Source organism: Amblyraja radiata, chromosome 1 (genome assembly GCF_010909765.2).
Source record: "Amblyraja radiata isolate CabotCenter1 chromosome 1, sAmbRad1.1.pri, whole genome shotgun sequence".
Taxonomy (NCBI): domain Eukaryota; kingdom Metazoa; phylum Chordata; class Chondrichthyes; order Rajiformes; family Rajidae; genus Amblyraja; species Amblyraja radiata.
In genome coordinates, this window is record NC_045956.1 from 66,930,619 (window position 1) to 66,947,402 (window position 16,784).

General features: G+C 41.3%; 1 protein-coding gene across 2 annotated transcripts in view; it reads left to right on the forward strand.

The window, feature by feature from the left end:
• The window catches only part of synpo2 (synaptopodin 2), a 109,632-nt gene extending 100,092 nt beyond the window's left edge, over positions 1 to 9,540 (forward strand). For both annotated transcript variants that reach the window (XM_033023541.1, XM_033023526.1), the window contains one exon: positions 7,807 to 9,540. In XM_033023541.1, the coding sequence (XP_032879432.1) occupies positions 7,807 to 8,343 (537 nt within the window). In that variant the 3' untranslated portion in view covers positions 8,344 to 9,540. The remainder of the gene's footprint in view (positions 1 to 7,806) is intronic.
• The last annotated feature ends 7,244 nt before the right edge of the window (positions 9,541 to 16,784 follow it).

Consider the following 16,784-nt stretch of genomic DNA (forward strand, 5'->3'; position numbering starts at 1 on the left):
TTACACAATAACTAGGTTGGCAATTCATGATCATTATTATTTTAATATGAAGGGATGTTTCAGAACTCTGCTGCACAAATTAAAATTATGCAGAATTTCCAGAAGCTTTAGAACTTTCAGAAATATAGAGATTGTAACCAAAAAAAAGTTGGTAAATTGTATTCCTTAATTAATTCATAATGCAAAATTCAGGTGGTATTAAGTACAAGTTCAAGTTCAAGTTTACATTTATTGTCACATGCGCCAATTGGTACAGTGAGATTTGAGTAACCATACAGTCATACGAATAAAAAGGGCACAACACACGATAGAATTTAACATGAACATCCCCACACAGCGGAATCAACGTTTCCCACTGTGAGGGAATGCAATAAAGTTCAGTCGTCTTCCTCCATGTTCACCTGTGGTTGGGGCCTTTTGTGCCCTCCGCAGTCGCCGCTATGTCGGCCCGATGTTCAGGCCCTCTCGGCGGGATGATCGGAACTCCGACGTCGGAACGGAAGAACATTCTCAGTGGCTTGGAGTTTCGTATCGGCCGCTTCTTCCCAGAGACCGCGGCTCCTAAAGTCCACAGGGCAAGCTGGGCGGAGATTCAACACTGGCGGCCCTCGGCAAAGGGATCACCAGGAGTCCGCGATGTTAAAGTCAGTGCCGCCCGCGGCTAGAAGCGCCACAACCACAGCTCCACGGTGTTAAACAGCAGGCCCAACACTCCGGAGCTTCAACACGACGATCCCTGGTAAGGCATCGCCCGCTCCGCAATGGTAAATCAGTGCTGCACCGCTGCTGAAGCTCTGGTCGGTGTCCGGCAGGAAAGGCTGCACCAATCCAGATGGTAGGCCGCGAGGGGAGGGGGGGAGGGGGTCAAGATGCAACTTGGAAAATAGATGCATCGTCAGCCAGGAAGTGACTAAGGAACAGTTTCCCCCTTACCCTTCTGACCTCCCCCACATAAAAAGACTAAGAAACCTCCAAAAACATACTTTTAAACAGGCTAAAAATAACAAAAAGACGAAAAAACAGGCAGACTGTAGGCAGAGGCTGCCATCGTACGGCGCCCCTGGTGGTCAAGTATGGTATAGTTATGTCTTTAGCGTGCATTTCTATTTCCACAGGGAATATTTAATACGTTTTCTAGTCTGTTTCTAGTCCAAATATTTATATTTGCTTTAGGCGGAGTTTCTTGAATGGAAAAAATAGTATTGAATCTTGATTTTGTTTTACTTTATTGGGCTAATTTCTGTGACTAGTTTATTAGTAGTGAATTAATAAAGACTGGTTCTAATCTTAAACATGTACAGCAGCTGCACCTATGGGAAACAAAGTTAGAGTTTCAGGTCAGGTCCCGTCATTGTAGCTGATAAAAATACATAAGGAGCACATAAAATCACAGGTAGGAGTGAGTACATAGACAAATAAACTTATCCAAAGACATGCCCAGTAGGGAAGGAGGGGAAAGGGGGGAAGGGAAGAGAAAGAGAGAGAGAGAGAGAGAGAGAGAGAGAGAGGAGAAAATGATCCATTGAATGCAGAGGTTGGTGGTAGGATCAGATCTCTATCCTTGTCCTGCCCCAGAGCAGAGAGGTTGAGAGAAGAGCACAGATATGGAATGATATGTGGTCAAGTGACAGGGAAGATGTGGTTCAGGAAGAAGGAAGACATTTTAGGCGCAATTGTAGAAAACGTCTCATCATTGGAGTGAATACTACAGAGACAGCGGAACTGGGAGAATAGAATGGAGTCGTTATAGGACGTAGGGTGGGATGAAGAATAGTTGAAATAATTGTGGAGAGTAAGTGGGCTTGTAGTAGATGATAAGTTCTAATCTTGATAAACACAGAATTACAGAAATTATTTGCATATTTAGATGTGGATTAGTGTATTGTAAAAGCACACTAATGGCGAGTGCAGGACACATAGAAACATAGAAAATAGGTGCAGGAGTAGGCTATTCGGCCCTTCGAGCCAGCACTGCCATTCAATATGATCATGGCTGATCATCCAGAATCAGCACCCTGTTCCCGCTTTCTCCCCATATCCTTTAATTCTTTTAGCCCTAAGAGCTATATCTAACTCTCTCTTGAATACATCCAGTCTTTTGTGGCAGAGAATTCCTCATCTCTGTCCGACAGGTAAATGGCCTACCCCTTATTCTTAAACTGTGACCCCTGGTTCTGGACTCCCCCAACATCGGGACCATTTTTCCTGCATCTAGCCTGTCCAATCCCTTAAGAATTTTATATGTTTCTATAAGATCCCCTATCATCCTTCTAAATTCCAGTGAATACAAGCCCAGTCGACCTATTCTTTCATCATATGTCAGTCCCACCATCCCGGAAATCAGATGCAAGTGCAATTTGCACGAATGATGTACAATTGGCTGTAATTTTCGGTGAGGCTCCAAAATATGAGCAGCACAGTTGCAGTCAAGGGAGCTGCAGCTTCACTACACTCACCTGGTGTTAAGTCACTGAATCCTGACCTCCAGTGCTGTCTGTGTGGAGTAGTAATGTTTCCTGTGACCACGGGGTTTACTCATTGTTCCATTCCTGAAACTCACCAAGGCTTTTTTGTCAATTACCCGCCATTTCTCCTACCTACTTCCTTGGAAAATTAACATTTCTTTAATTGTCACTGGATCAAAATTAACTACAAAATGAGGAAGTTGATGACAGCAGCAGGGTAATTAGTGCTGTCAGTGCCAAAAGTAAATTGACTGTATGATTCTTCAAAGGGAACTGTACCATTGGCCCTGACATTATTTTCTACTTTAGGAGACAAAACAGCCAATGCAATAATTTTGGTACAGTAACTCCAAAACTTGCCGATTGTTTTCTGCAGATGTGTTTACAGAGAAATGTGGGAACCATCTCTCAGGCAGCGGTCACAACAGAAGCCACGTTTGCCTTCATCGTCATCTTAGGTTTAGGTTTTTTATTGTCACGTTCACCAAAGTACAGGGAAAAACTTTGTTTGTGTGCTATCCAGTGAAATCAAATAACACTACACTTGAATTCACAATTCATCTTCCCCCCTCTTAAAAAATGTTTTTGGCCTCTTTACCTAATTCTAAAATGCTCCCAATCTTCAGGCCAGTTGTTGCTGCCAATACTTTTGTCTCCTATCTGAATCTAAACCTATCCTTAATTTATTTTGGTAAACTATATTTTTCCAATCTTAGTTTTGTGCTGGACAAGCAAAATACATTGTGATAAACCATGCATACATTCTTTAAACGTTATCTTTTGTCAACCCCATTAGCAAAGTTCCCCAAAATCTATCAGTTAACAAGATCTGAGAAGCTAAAAGACTGTGCACTTATCGAATGAATATTTTACATCCATTAAATGTATTTAGTCTTGGGTCAGAGATTGCTATATTAGTGAATGCTAGTAAATAGTGGTGACAAACTTTTAAACCTTCTGATTGCATTGATAAAAATCTCTGGCGTTGTGTTGATTCTACCTTCTCTCTTCCTTCAAACCCACATTTCAATCTTAATCTGAGTTCCAGGATTTAGACTCAGCGACGATGAAGGCCTAGCAATATATTTCAAGCTAGTATGCAACTTGAAAATAAATAAAAAAGTAAAGAATCAAAAATTGTGAGTTTGGAAGAAACCACTGGAGCAGACTTAGAGTATAGCTGTGGCACAGGTTGTAGATGATACTCACTGAAAACAATAGAGTACAAACCATGTGGCCTGCTGTATTCTGGATATTATCAAGCTTATTGGGAGTTGTTGGCACTTAACTCATCCAGACAAGTGGAGAATATTCTAATGCATTCCTAATTTGTCTGCAGATGGGGAAAGAATCCTGAGGAGTCAAGAGTTGAGTCACTTGCCACAGGATGCTTAGCCTCTTACTTTCCCTCATAGCCATAGTATTTATATGGTCTTTTCAAGTGTCTGGGCAATGGTTCTACATTTGTGCCTGAAAAGAGTCGGGTTTTGACCAATTCCAACAGTAGACAATTTAACAACCTAGCTGTGACATTCAATGGCATTACATTTATCAAAAATATCCCTTGCTATGGACTGACAACGTATATGACAATAGTAATGCCACTGAATGTCAAGAGTAGGTTGTTACATATTCTGTTGTTGGAGGTGGTCGTTGCCTGACACTTTTGTGGCACAAACCATACCTGAATGATGTCTGCTTGTTGCACAAAGGCATGGGCTGCTTAATTTGCTGAGGAATTGTGAATAGAAATGAACATAGTGCAATCATCAGTGCGCATCCCCATTTTTGAACTTAAGATGGAAGAAAGATTATTGATAAAACAAATAAAGATGACTAGGCCAACTTGTCATGAGGAAATCCTTTGGTGATGTCCTGGAACTAGGACAACTACAACTATTTTCCTTTTAATGAGATATAACTTTGGTCAATGAAGTATTTAGACTAAAGGTGTGCTGAATGCTGGAATCAAATGGTCCTAGCAAAACTAGACACCAGCGGTAAGTGCCACTTGACAGCATTGTTTATGATGGTTTCATTCCTTTGTTAATGATCAACAGCATACTTTTTATGAACAAGTCGTACCCAGGCAATTTCCAACAGATAGAGGCCAATTATATAATTATACTGGAACCACTTGTCTAGAGATGTCTAGTTCTGGAGTGCATGTCTTCATTACTACAACCAAGATACTGAGTGGTTCTGTAGACTTTGCTGTATCCAGGGATTTCTTCATACATCACTTGGAAGAAGAAGAGATTATAGTGACATGCATATTGTTTATAGAAAACATGTTGAAGCCATTACCAAGAAATAGAGATAGAAATATGAGCAAAATAGACAGGTGTAGCAGAGACGCATGTATGATTGTTTTTCAGTGGGTCAGGCAGCATCTCTGATGAAAAAGTATAGGTGATGGTCGGAACCCTTCTTCAGACTGCTAAAGAAGGGGCCCGAACCAAAACATCACCTTCTCCAGAGATGCTGCCCGACCCGCTGAGTTATTCCAGCAATTTGTGTCAATCTTTGGTGTAATCCAGCATCTGCCATTCCTTCCTATCACATGTATGATTGTTTCTTATTCAGAGATCAAGATTGAATACTGGTGAGAAGAGGGGCTTTGCTCAATATGCCTGTGTCGTGGCTGACAGGGAATTGGGAATTATACCTTATTCTGTAAGGCATGGTGGTTGAATGAATTGAGACGGACTATTTCAAATGGGGCAGTTGGGTGGAATCAGACAATCAGTAGGCCAGAACCTGAGGACCTATGGCAACCAAATGATGGAGAACTGGACCAGAAATTGATGAGGAGTGGTAATGATGAGGAAGGGGGTTGTGACGTTAATGCTGTATCAAAGGTGGAGTTTGGGGTTCAGGAGGGGTTGTGAACCATGGGTGTTGTGTCCAAACCAGGCAAATGTCTCAGTGTTGCACTGCTTAATGACCATGTTTTCCCTGGAGACAGGTACTCATTGGTCAATATGGTTCAAATAGGGAATAATAAAATCTTGTCAGCCCCTGTGCAGAAATGATGACAATCTGAAAGTTTCTGGTTGAGATTCTGGATAAACTTGAATTGACCAAGAGACATCGAGGAGAGACCAGACAGAAGTATATTAAAATGTGAGTGGCACAAATAGGGTAGACAGTTAAAACATTTCTCCAGTCATGGAAATGTCAAGGACTAGTGGGCATGGCTTTAAGGTGAGAGTGGTAAAGCTTAAAGTTGATGTGCAGGGCAAATTTTTTTTTACACAGAACCAGATGAATGCCTGGAACGTGCTGCCTGAGGTTGTAATGGAGGCAGATACAATAATGGTAGTAAAGAGGCTTTTGGATAGGCACATGGACATGCAGGAAATGGAGGAATATGGATTATGTGCAGACAGATGAGTTTAGATTATTTTGGCATCATTATTGGCACAGACATTGTGGGCAAAAGGGCCTATGCCTGTTCTGTACTTTTCTATGTTCTATGAAGGATGTTTGTCATGCTTCACTCTAGATGAAAATAATTTTGGCTGCATAATGCAGAAAAAATCATTATATGATTCTATTTCTAGGCACATTAGTTTATTTATTCACATTTATTTTAATTTTCTGTCAAGAAAGCAGACTGTTTAGTTAATCTTAGGTGCATTATCTATTATATTACTAAAAGTAAGATCTTGACCGCTTTTGACTTACTGCGATGTGATTTCCGAGAGAACGGCGTCACTTACGGCCGTCATTTTTGGCCACCCCCTCAGAGCCCCCCTCCGCCGGACTGGACCGGAGGATTTTTCCCATCAATGAACAATCAGAGAGATATTAATGTTTACAAAAATGTCACCATACTCTCTGCTGCCCCCTCTGGTGGCAGGGGGGAGGGACTATAAAACCCAGAAGTGTGGTGGCTCACTCAGAGGGTGATGTCAAGATGGTGCCGAGTGCAGGCGCCATTGAATAATTCAGGAGAGCTGCTCTGCCTATGGTGAATGTGTTTGTTGGATGTTATTTAAAGCACGTTTTTGCTTCAGCACCAGCAGCCTCTACAGGAGGCTTTAAACATTCATTCAACACGTTCTGAAGTTACTTGGCATTTTAGTATTGGGTGAGTGTGTGTGAGTGAATGAGTCTGTGTGTGTGTGTGTGTGTGTGTGTGTGTGTGTGTGTGTGAGATGAATCTGTGTGTGTGTGAATGAGTGTGTGTGTGAGTCTGTATGTGAGAGTGAGTCTGTGTGTGTGTGTGTGTGTGTCTGTTTGAGTGTGTGTGTGTGTGTGTGAATGAGTCTGTGTGTGTGTGTGTGTGTGTGTGTGTGTGTGTGTGTGTGTGTGTGTGTGAATGAATCTGTGTGTGTGAATGAGTGAGTGTGTGTGTGTGAATGAGTGAGTGTGTGTGTGTGTGTGTGTGGGAATGAGTCTGTGTGTGTGTGTGTGTGAATGAGTCTGTATGTGTGTGAGAGTGTGAATGACAAGGAGCAGAGTGGGGGGGGAGTGAAGGGAGGAGGGGTGACTGAGTGAACTGCCGGCGTACCAGGCGTGAGTGACTGCACTGCCAGCCCTCGAGCCATGAGTAAGTGAACTGCCAGCCCACTAGCCGTAATTGACTGAACTGCCAGCCCAATAATCCATTCAGTCCACCCTCTCCCCCTTCTCTCTCACAGTCTGTCACCTGTTTTAGGCAGAATTTCTGGCAGTTTCTCAGCTGCCACCCTGCCAGGTCCGAGTGACTGTACTGCCAGGCCTCAGTGACTGAGCTGCCAGCCCATGAAACCATTCAGCCCACAATGTCTATACTAGCCTTCTGGGAACCAGTACCTTCGGCCCACAACACCATACTAGCACAACAGAAAGCCCCCCCCCTCCACTGGCGAGCAATATGGGAATTGGTGGAGAGGTGGAATATTGCGTTGAATATTGACCAGCCCTCCCGTTGGGTCCCACTTAGTCCAGTTTTTAACTATAATTAGTAAATCACTATACATGTGGATTATTGTCATCCTTATTAGCAGTTCATAAATTACCCATTATTTATATCATGCTGCTCCTAGTAAATAACATTTGAATCCTGGTGAAAATGAGACAGTGCTGGCCCAAACAACAAAAGATATGTTCTTATCTGACATTGGTCGTACCATCAGCAATGGTACCGTGAACGGGATCATGCATTCATGGGCCTGTCTCTGAGTAGGCCCATGGGAAGGGTAGTCATTGTTTGCATATTTCCTACTGCTGCTATATATAACAGTTGCAGAGCACGAGTAACTGCATAGATTATTATTATTATTATTATTATGGCCTCCCCTGTTTATTTGTTTGTCAATTTTCAATCAGTACTTATTCCTTTTATTTCCAGATGCAGGCACGTGATTTCAGACCTATCAAAGCACCAGAAAAGCTATGTTCTGGAGCACAAGCAATGCGAAAATCAGCAACTAATATACCGGATACATCTTTTAAGAAACTGACCCCATGGGATGCTGCATCACAGTCTGTGGTTGGTTCAGTGGAGGAGGCATTTTCCAAGAGAAACATCCAGTCATCGATAGCAAAGAATATTGTTTCAGCAGCACGTCGAAAAACATTACCTGAGCCTCCAGAAGAATGGAAAGCTCGAGTGGCATATGTCCCACCACTTCCAAGCAGTTACTCATCTGTAACCACTTTCAATGTTAGAAGACCCTCTAGCATAACTTCCTCCCTGAAATCTTCATCCACTCCAGTGCCCAACATTCATGGCAGTTCAATGTACCAACAACCATTAAGTTACCAACAATCTCTAACTGACTCTGACATGTCCACTGGGGCATACTCTGATTATGAATCTTCAAGCAAGCAGGTAGCTGGTTCAAATTATAACCCCTATCCCCGAGGCTGGAAAAAACAAAGATGAAATGGTTGACGGATTTTTTCATGATGAAGATTACAACATGACTTGTAGTTACAGAAAGAATAAACCCAAAATTAAAAACAGAATGAAATGAGAAGTGAAATATTGTTAGACAAAAGAGCGGCATTTTCCTTGTGGATATTATTTTCAGTGTTGTGATCAGTAGCAAATGAAGTGTTTTAATGCATGCATTTCAACTAGTTGCCCAGACACATATTGTTGCACATTATTCATGAATGATCATGTTGGATGATCAGCCATGATCATATTGAATGGCAGTGCAGGCTCGAAGGGCCGAATGGCCTACTCCTGCACCTATTTTCTATGTTCTATGTTTCTATGAATGAAGAATGTTGCACTAAACAAAATGTATCTGCATAAGAAATAGAGTATGAGATTAAGCTCTTAGTATGAGATCTATGCACTGCAACATTAACCATGGTATTATCTTCATTAAGAAAACCAACTGCCATAGATCCGACAGGGAAATTAGGGGAACTGAATAAGGCTGAAACAACCTTAACCTATTCTAAGTATGGATGCCTTTTAATTGTACAATCCTCAGTTCACATTGGAAAATTCACAGCATTAGGGAATTATATAGGCACTATAACGTATACATAGATCTAGCTCTCTTGGTAAAGTCCTACAATAGACCTGAAGGATTACAATTATATTATATGATATAGAAACCTACTGAAGTTAGTGGGTTAAGGACACAAAAGTTGGGAAAGTGTTTGTGGCTTGGAACACCAACTAACAATTCTTATTTAGAATAGTTTGTCTACTATTTCCATCCCAGATGAGGGGACCTCTATCCATTGCAACATGAGAAAGGAAATCAAGTGAGCTCTTGCCCTCTCAGAGAGAAGATGAGAAGGTGTGATGTGGTAAGAAAGCAATGCTCACTATTTTTTTAGTTCTTGGGAAAAGCGCATAATTATACAGATACATCATGGATGTAGCAATTTGTAAATGATAGCAGTTTCTGAGGACATTTTTTAGAGAATGAATAAACAGAACACATTGCCAATTAGATGGTATAGATACATGAGATTTAATCCACTGGGCAAACAGAAATGCTGAGTTTTTCTGGTTTAGATATAAATCATTCTTGGAATCATGTTAGTTAAAATAAGAAACAAACTTAGCTTATTATGTTGGCCACAAGCTATAATGTATGGTATTGGCTAGAAAAAATATTAGGAAAATTATATATATTTACATCTTTCTGCTATTAAATCTATTCTGTTACAATACATAATAAAGTGTATTGTGGAGAGTCATAGGAAAGTCCTATAGTAATAGTTGCTTGACTAGAAGGTAATATTTTATCATGTCCCACAAACATGCATTTTCCTTTAAATTTAGTTAACTATTATTCTGAAACAGAACTAAAGGTGAATACACAAATGTAATTAGACTTTTGTACAGTATAATGGTAGGAAATTTGAGAATGAAGTTGTAAGCATTGGCAATATTAGATTTAGAACAGCTTTGGAAGTGAATAAGGAGTAAGCCATTTGGAACGGAGACGAGGAAACACTTTTTCTCACAGAGAGTTGTGAGTGTGTGTAATTCTCTGCCTCAGAGGGCAGTGGAGGCAGGTTCTCTGGATGCTTTCAAGAGAGAGCTGGATAGGGCTCTTAAAGATAGCGGAGTCAGGGGATAAGGGGAAAAGGCAGGAACGGGGTACTGATTGGGGATGATCAGCCATGGTCACATTGAATGGCGGTGCTGGCTCGAAGGGCCGAATGGCCTACTCCTGCACCGATTGTCTATTGTCTATTGAATGATATGTATGTGTAATGTGTTTTGAGATGGGCGGTCAGAGTAAAGGTGATGGATCCAGTTTTGTAAAAGATAAATTAAGCTATGCTTAAGGTTCTGCACATCCAAAATATACCATTGGTCAATCAACCTGCAGTACAAGAAAAATCCACGTGCACCTCACTGTTTCACGAGTTGTTGACATAAATTCTAGTGCACCCCATCAACAAAAGTCTATTTTTAGGTAATGTTAAGCATCCTGAATTTTTCAGTATTTTCTGTTTTTGTTTTACATAAAAATAAATTACAGAATTCAGTTGAGAAATCTATTATTGTGTCTTATCTTTTTGTACATTGCTTTGGTCTCTCAGCATTACATGTGTAAAGTTTATGTTAAATATTAGGGCTTCAAAACTGCTTAAAAATAATTCAGAACAATACAAATGTGATCTATTTGCCCATCACTTGTGCAATTCTCCATATTCTCTATATTCCTCCTTTTATTGAAAACAATGGAAATAATGACAGACACATGAAACATGTATAATCAAGTCCTTCACATATCTGCTCTGTTACATTTATGTTTGTTTTCAGCTTAATGCCATGACATAGGAATGTTGAAGAGATATTACATAGAAAATAGGTGCAGGAGGAGGCCATTCGGCCCCGAGCCAGCACCGCCATTCATTGTGATCATGGCTGATTGTCCCCTATCAATAACCCGCGCCTGCCTTCGCCCCATATCCCTTGACTCCACTAGCCTCTAGAGCTGTATCTAACTCTCTCTTAAATCCATCCAGTGACTTGGCCTCCACTGCCCTCTGGGGCAGGGAATTCCATAAATTCACAACTCTCTGGGCGAAAACGTTTTTTCTCGCCTCAGTTCTAAATGACCTCCCCTTTATTCTAAGACTGTGGCCCCTGGTTCTGAACTCGTCCAACATTGGGAACATTTTTCCAGCATCTAGTTATAGTCCAGTCCAGTCCAGTCCAGTCCTTTTATAATTTTGTATGTTTTTATATGTTTCTATAAAATCCCCCTCATCCTTCTAAACTCCAGTGAATACAAGCCTAGTCTTTTCAATCTTTCCTCATATGCCATCCCAAGAATCAATCTCGTGAACCTACGCTGCACTGCCTCAATCACAAGGATGTCCTTCCTCAAATTAGGAGACCAAAATTGTACACAATACTCCAGATGTGGTCTCACCAGAGCCCTATACAACTGCAGAAGAACCTATTTACTCCTATACTGAAATCCTCTTGTTATGAAGGCCAACAATCCATTAGCTTTCTTCACTGCCTGCTGTACCTGTAAGCCAACTTTCAGTACAAGAACGCCCAGGTCTCGCTGCACCTCTCCCTTACCTAACCTAACCCCATTGAGATAATAATCTGCCCCCTTGTTTTGCCGCCAAAGTGGATAACCTCACATTTATCTATATTGTACTGCATCTGCCATGCATCTGCCCACTCACTTAACCTGTCCAGGTCACCCTGCAACCTCCTAACATCCTCTTCACAGTTCACACTGCGGCCCAGCTTTGTGTCATCCGCAAACTTGCAATCCGCAAATATTGTGCGTAAACATACAACCATCAGGTAATTAAGAAAAAAAATAGTTTCTTGTGTCTTCATATTTACCATATTTTGTGCACTTGTATTGTTATTCTTATGTAATCTATGGCACAGTTTAAATTCAGTCAATGTTTTACTTTATTATAATGCTTATATTACTGCATATGCCTCAAATCTAGTTATGCACTGAAACTTATCATACATGGCATGTCACAATTTTAAAAGCCAAGTTGGCAGAAATATTTTATTGCAATTTTGTCAATTATTTTGCTGATTCAAAAAATGGTACAAAATGTTCCAGAGCATTTATTTGACTTGCACAATTGACTTTAAAAAACCCTGTACTACTACAAAACGCTTCAAAATAAAACATCTTGTTACCATATCATTATTGAAACTTTTTTCATAAACAAAAAGGAATGTGATTTTAATTCTGCAATATCACAAAATGTCAAAAGTTCATAAAAATTCAAATACACTTTCACTTTATAAAAGCTAGGTTGTTTTCAATTAAAATGAAGTTTGTTTTTTAATGTTAGTGATTTAATTATTTAAATATCTTTGAATTAAGGTCAAATACATGAACAATTACATTTGACATTGAGTTTTATGCACTAAAATAAACATTTTGGATAGTCTCATAGTGAGAACATAGCACCTGGTTTGGAAGGGCAATTAATTAGTTACAGCTCATTCTCAATCTTGGGACCAAATGAGTCTTTTGGAAACATAAGATGTAGCATTTTGGTAAGACAAACCAAGGATTGACGCACAATAAATGGTAGAGCTCTAAGGAGTAGAACACTTGAGAGGCCAAAGAATGAAGACATATAGTTCAATTAAAGTAGCGATAGAGGTAAACAGTACAGAGAAGAAGATGTTTGACATACTTGCCTTCATTGGTCAGGATACTGAGTATGGGAAATGAGATCATGTTATAACTGTACAAGACACTGGTAAGCCCACGCTTGGAGGACTGTGTGTAGTTCTGGTCGCTCTGCTATTGGAATCATGTCATTGAGGTGATATGGATAGAGCGCAAAACAAGATTTATGCGGATGTTACAAGCATGGGGGGGTTTGAGTTGAAGGGAGAGACTGAATGTTGGGTCTTTTCTCGCAGGAGCAAAGGAGGCTGAGTGTAGAAGTTTATAAAATCATAAGGGACATAAATAAGTTCACAGTCTAAAACTGGAGGTCTGTACTTATCTATATTACTAAAAGTCTGATCTTGACCACTTTTGGCCCACTTTGCTGTGATTTCCGAGAGAACGCCGCCACCTACGGCCGTCATTTTTGGCCACCTTCCGCCTTCCGGGACCAGAGGATTTTTCCCATCGATGAAAAATCAGAGATATATTAATGTTTTTAAATAATTCCCCATTCTCTCTGCTGCCCCCGCTGGCGGCAGGGGGGAGGGACTATAATACCCGGAAGTGTCATGCCTCACTCAGTCTCTGCCAGACCCAGGAAGCGAGAGGGTCACGGCTCTCTGAGCTGTGAATAACACTGAATGCACGTCTACTCCACGGTGAGTCCCCTCGATGTGGCTGCTGCCAAATTGTTTGCCTTTATATTTAAAGTTTGTGTTCACAAAATGAATTTTGGTTGTCAGCTAAATTGTTTACCATGGCTTGGCTTTTAAAACCGTTGCAACAGTTGGCTGCTAGCCCAATAATCCATTCGGCCCACAATGTCTATACTAGCTATCTGGAAACCAGTACCTTTGGCCTGCAACACCCATACTAGCGCAACAGAAAGCCCCCCCCCCCCCCACTGGCGAGCAATATTGGAATTGGTGGAGAGTAGGAATATTGCATTGGTGACCAGCAATCCCGTGTGATGCTGGGACCCAACGGGTCCCACTTAGTCTAGTCATTTATAAACATAAACGTACGAAGCTTCTAATATCATGAAAGGCATTGACAGGGTAGACAGTCAGAACCTTTTTCCCAGGGAGGAAGTATCAAAGGCCAGAGGGTACAGTGTTAAGGTAATAGGGGGACCGTTTAAAGGCGAGGCAAGTCCTTTTACAAGGTTACGGTGAGTGCCTGGAATGTGCTGCCAGGATTGGTGGTGGATGCAGATAGGATAATGGCATTTATGAGACTTTTAGATATGCACATGGATATGCAGGGAATGTAGGCGAATGGATTACATGCAGTCGCAGAAAATTAGTTTACAATCAGATCATCCCACATAAATTCCTCTGCATATCCAGCTGAGGAAATGATGTTGGCAGTGAGGTTAAGAGAGATTAGTTTAATTCGGCTTCATGTTCGGCAAATACATTGTGGGTTAAAGACCCTGTTCCTGTGCTACTTTGTTCTCTGTTCCAAGAAAATAAATACAGCAAGGATAAACTGCATAATTGATAAAGCCAAACCTTTTTCTTTTACCCTGACTTCATTTTGATTACATGTGTAAGTCAGTTGACATGCATTAGATTAGTTTGCCTAGAAATTGTTTCATGCCTGTAAAAATATGCTAAATTGGTCTGTGGGCCTTCTAATCAAATTTAATTAGCTGTGGATGGTGAAAAGTGCACAGGAATCTACCTTCACCAGTTCTGCAATGGCACATCCAGCAGAGGAACTTATGTTGGTGGTGAATGTGGTTGTGGTTGTCAGAGTAATGTTTATGTCAGGAAGAGCTGAGATTCACTCATGGCAGTGTTACTGGGACATTGAAGTTTAGATTGACATTAAATGTGGATAGGATGTGACTGAGTACGAGAGATGGAGAGCAATAGATTGGGTTTTAAGTGGGAGTAGTGAGGGCTGGTGAGGGGCCTGGAACAATTCCACAGTAAGAGGGTTTGCATGGACTGTTTCATGGATGAACGTGTACATAGACATTGTTGGCCTAATTGTCAGCCTTCATCTTTGACCTGGTCCCTTTAAGTTTTGATGAAGAGCCTCATGAGCTCTGAAGACCAGCACAAGGACCCATTGAAGTGTCCTGAAGTGTTTCTTTGTTCTTTCTATGATGAGTGGGTGTTCTCCAGCTGCCTTGTTTTACTCCCACTTCGTAAAGACATGCTGGGAAGTTAGACAAAAAGCATTTTAGTAACTCAGCAGATCAGGCAGCAACACTGGAGGAAAGGGATGGGTGACGTTTCGGTCATGTCCCTACTTTGGACTGAAAGTTGGAGTTGGGGGGAGGGAGGGTGAAGAGCTGGAGGTGAGAAAAGATCAGCGCTAATCAAGGCCGGCCCCAAATGTCCAAAGGCAGGCAAGGCTGTGCCTGGTAAGCTCATTGCTGGCTAGGAATGGTGTGATCTGAAGAGGGGAAAAATGTGGAATACTGTGGAAGTGGTAAAACGACTAGGGTGGAGGAAGAGGGCAGGGAGGAGAGGGGATTGTAAATAGAAGTTACTTAAAATTAGATCATTCAATCTGCAAACCACTGGGTTGTAAGCTACCCAAGTGAAATGTGAGGTGCTGTTCCTTCAATTTGCATGTTTCCTCACTCTGGCAATGGAGGAGGCCCACGACAGAAAGGTCACTATGGGAATGGAAGGGGAGTTGAAATGGTTGGCAACTGGTAGATCCCATAGGCCTAGGTGAAACTAATGTATGTGTTAAGTGAAACGGTCACTCAGTCTACATTTGGTCTTCCCAATGTACAGGAACCCGGATGAAGGAGATGCGGTTGGAGGAGATACATCTGAACCTCTGTCTCTGAACCCCTGTATGGACTGTCAGGGTCCCTGGATGAAGTAGAGAGAGGAGGTATAGGGACAGGAGTTGCATCTCCTGCGGTTGCAGGGGAAACTACCTGGGATGGAAATGGTATGTGTGCGAAGAGATGAGTGAACCAGGGAATTGCAGAGGGAGAGGTCCTTGCGGAAGACGGAAAGATGTGGAGATGAGAAGAAATGATTAGTGGTGGGATCCCCTAGTAGGTGACGGAAATGTCGGAGGATAATGTATAGGATGCGGAGGCTGGTGGGATGAAGGTGAGCACCAGCCTCCGCATCTGTCCATGTTGCATCTGGGGGGAGGGAGAGCTAGAGCAGAAGCACAAGTCACAGAGGAGACACCTGTGAGGGCCTCATCTATGACAGAGGGGAAAAGCCATGTTCCCAGAAGAATGAGAATATCTTGGATGTCCTAGTATGGAATACCTCATCTTGGGAGCAGATGCGGCAGAGACGGAGGAATTGAGAGTAGGGAATAGCATCTTGCGAGATAGACACAACATGCTGGAGTAACTCAGCGGGTGAGGCAGATCTCTGGAGAGAAAGAATGGCCGACATTTCAGGTCGAGACCCAACCTCAGACAAGAGGCCGTTATGGTCTGCTAATACATACCCATGTTTGCAAGCTGAAATGCATTATCAATACATTGGGAAGATACTGAATACCCTACCCCACCAAAATTGTTCATTTTTTTAATGTTTCCCCTCCTAAACTTAGAAGTTGTCCACCTCCCTGTTGGCTTTAATGAAGTCAGTTGATGATCACTGTTATTTTTAAAAGTAAGTTCAAAAGTTTACATCTTCATTATAAAGTGCAAGTAATATCTAAATGGATTAACCTGAACATAAAACATTCTTAATGCTAGGGAGCGGATTGAAATGAATATATTCCTGACACAGTGCTTTCAATTTAGGAAAAGAGAAGGCAGAACAGCATTGTAAAGGATTTTGAGACAAGTTAAGAACACAGGGTTAGTTTCCTCAGTGTCATCAAAAAGAAGCAAAACAATTGTTGAGATCATGAAAGCCTGCAGAGGATGTTAATAAAAAAGCTTTGGCAATTATGGATGACCATTTGGAATTAAAAGGCTAAATATAATAACTTGAAATTGAAAGGCTATATTTGAAATGAAAATTCTAAATACATAATCACAGTATTTATTTTAACTGGATACTGGTAGCTTCTGAATTGAAAAATTAAAGAACACTATCTGCATCTTTGCAATGTTTAATTAACTATCTTTTACATGATCGTTTTTGCCCTATTTATATATAAAAGCCCCGTAAAATTGTGATCAGACATTACTCCAGATAATTTCTACAGTGAATGTCCTCTACGTTCAACCTTTCGATGGAAGAGAATGGAGTGACTGAATTGCTGAACACTAAATATA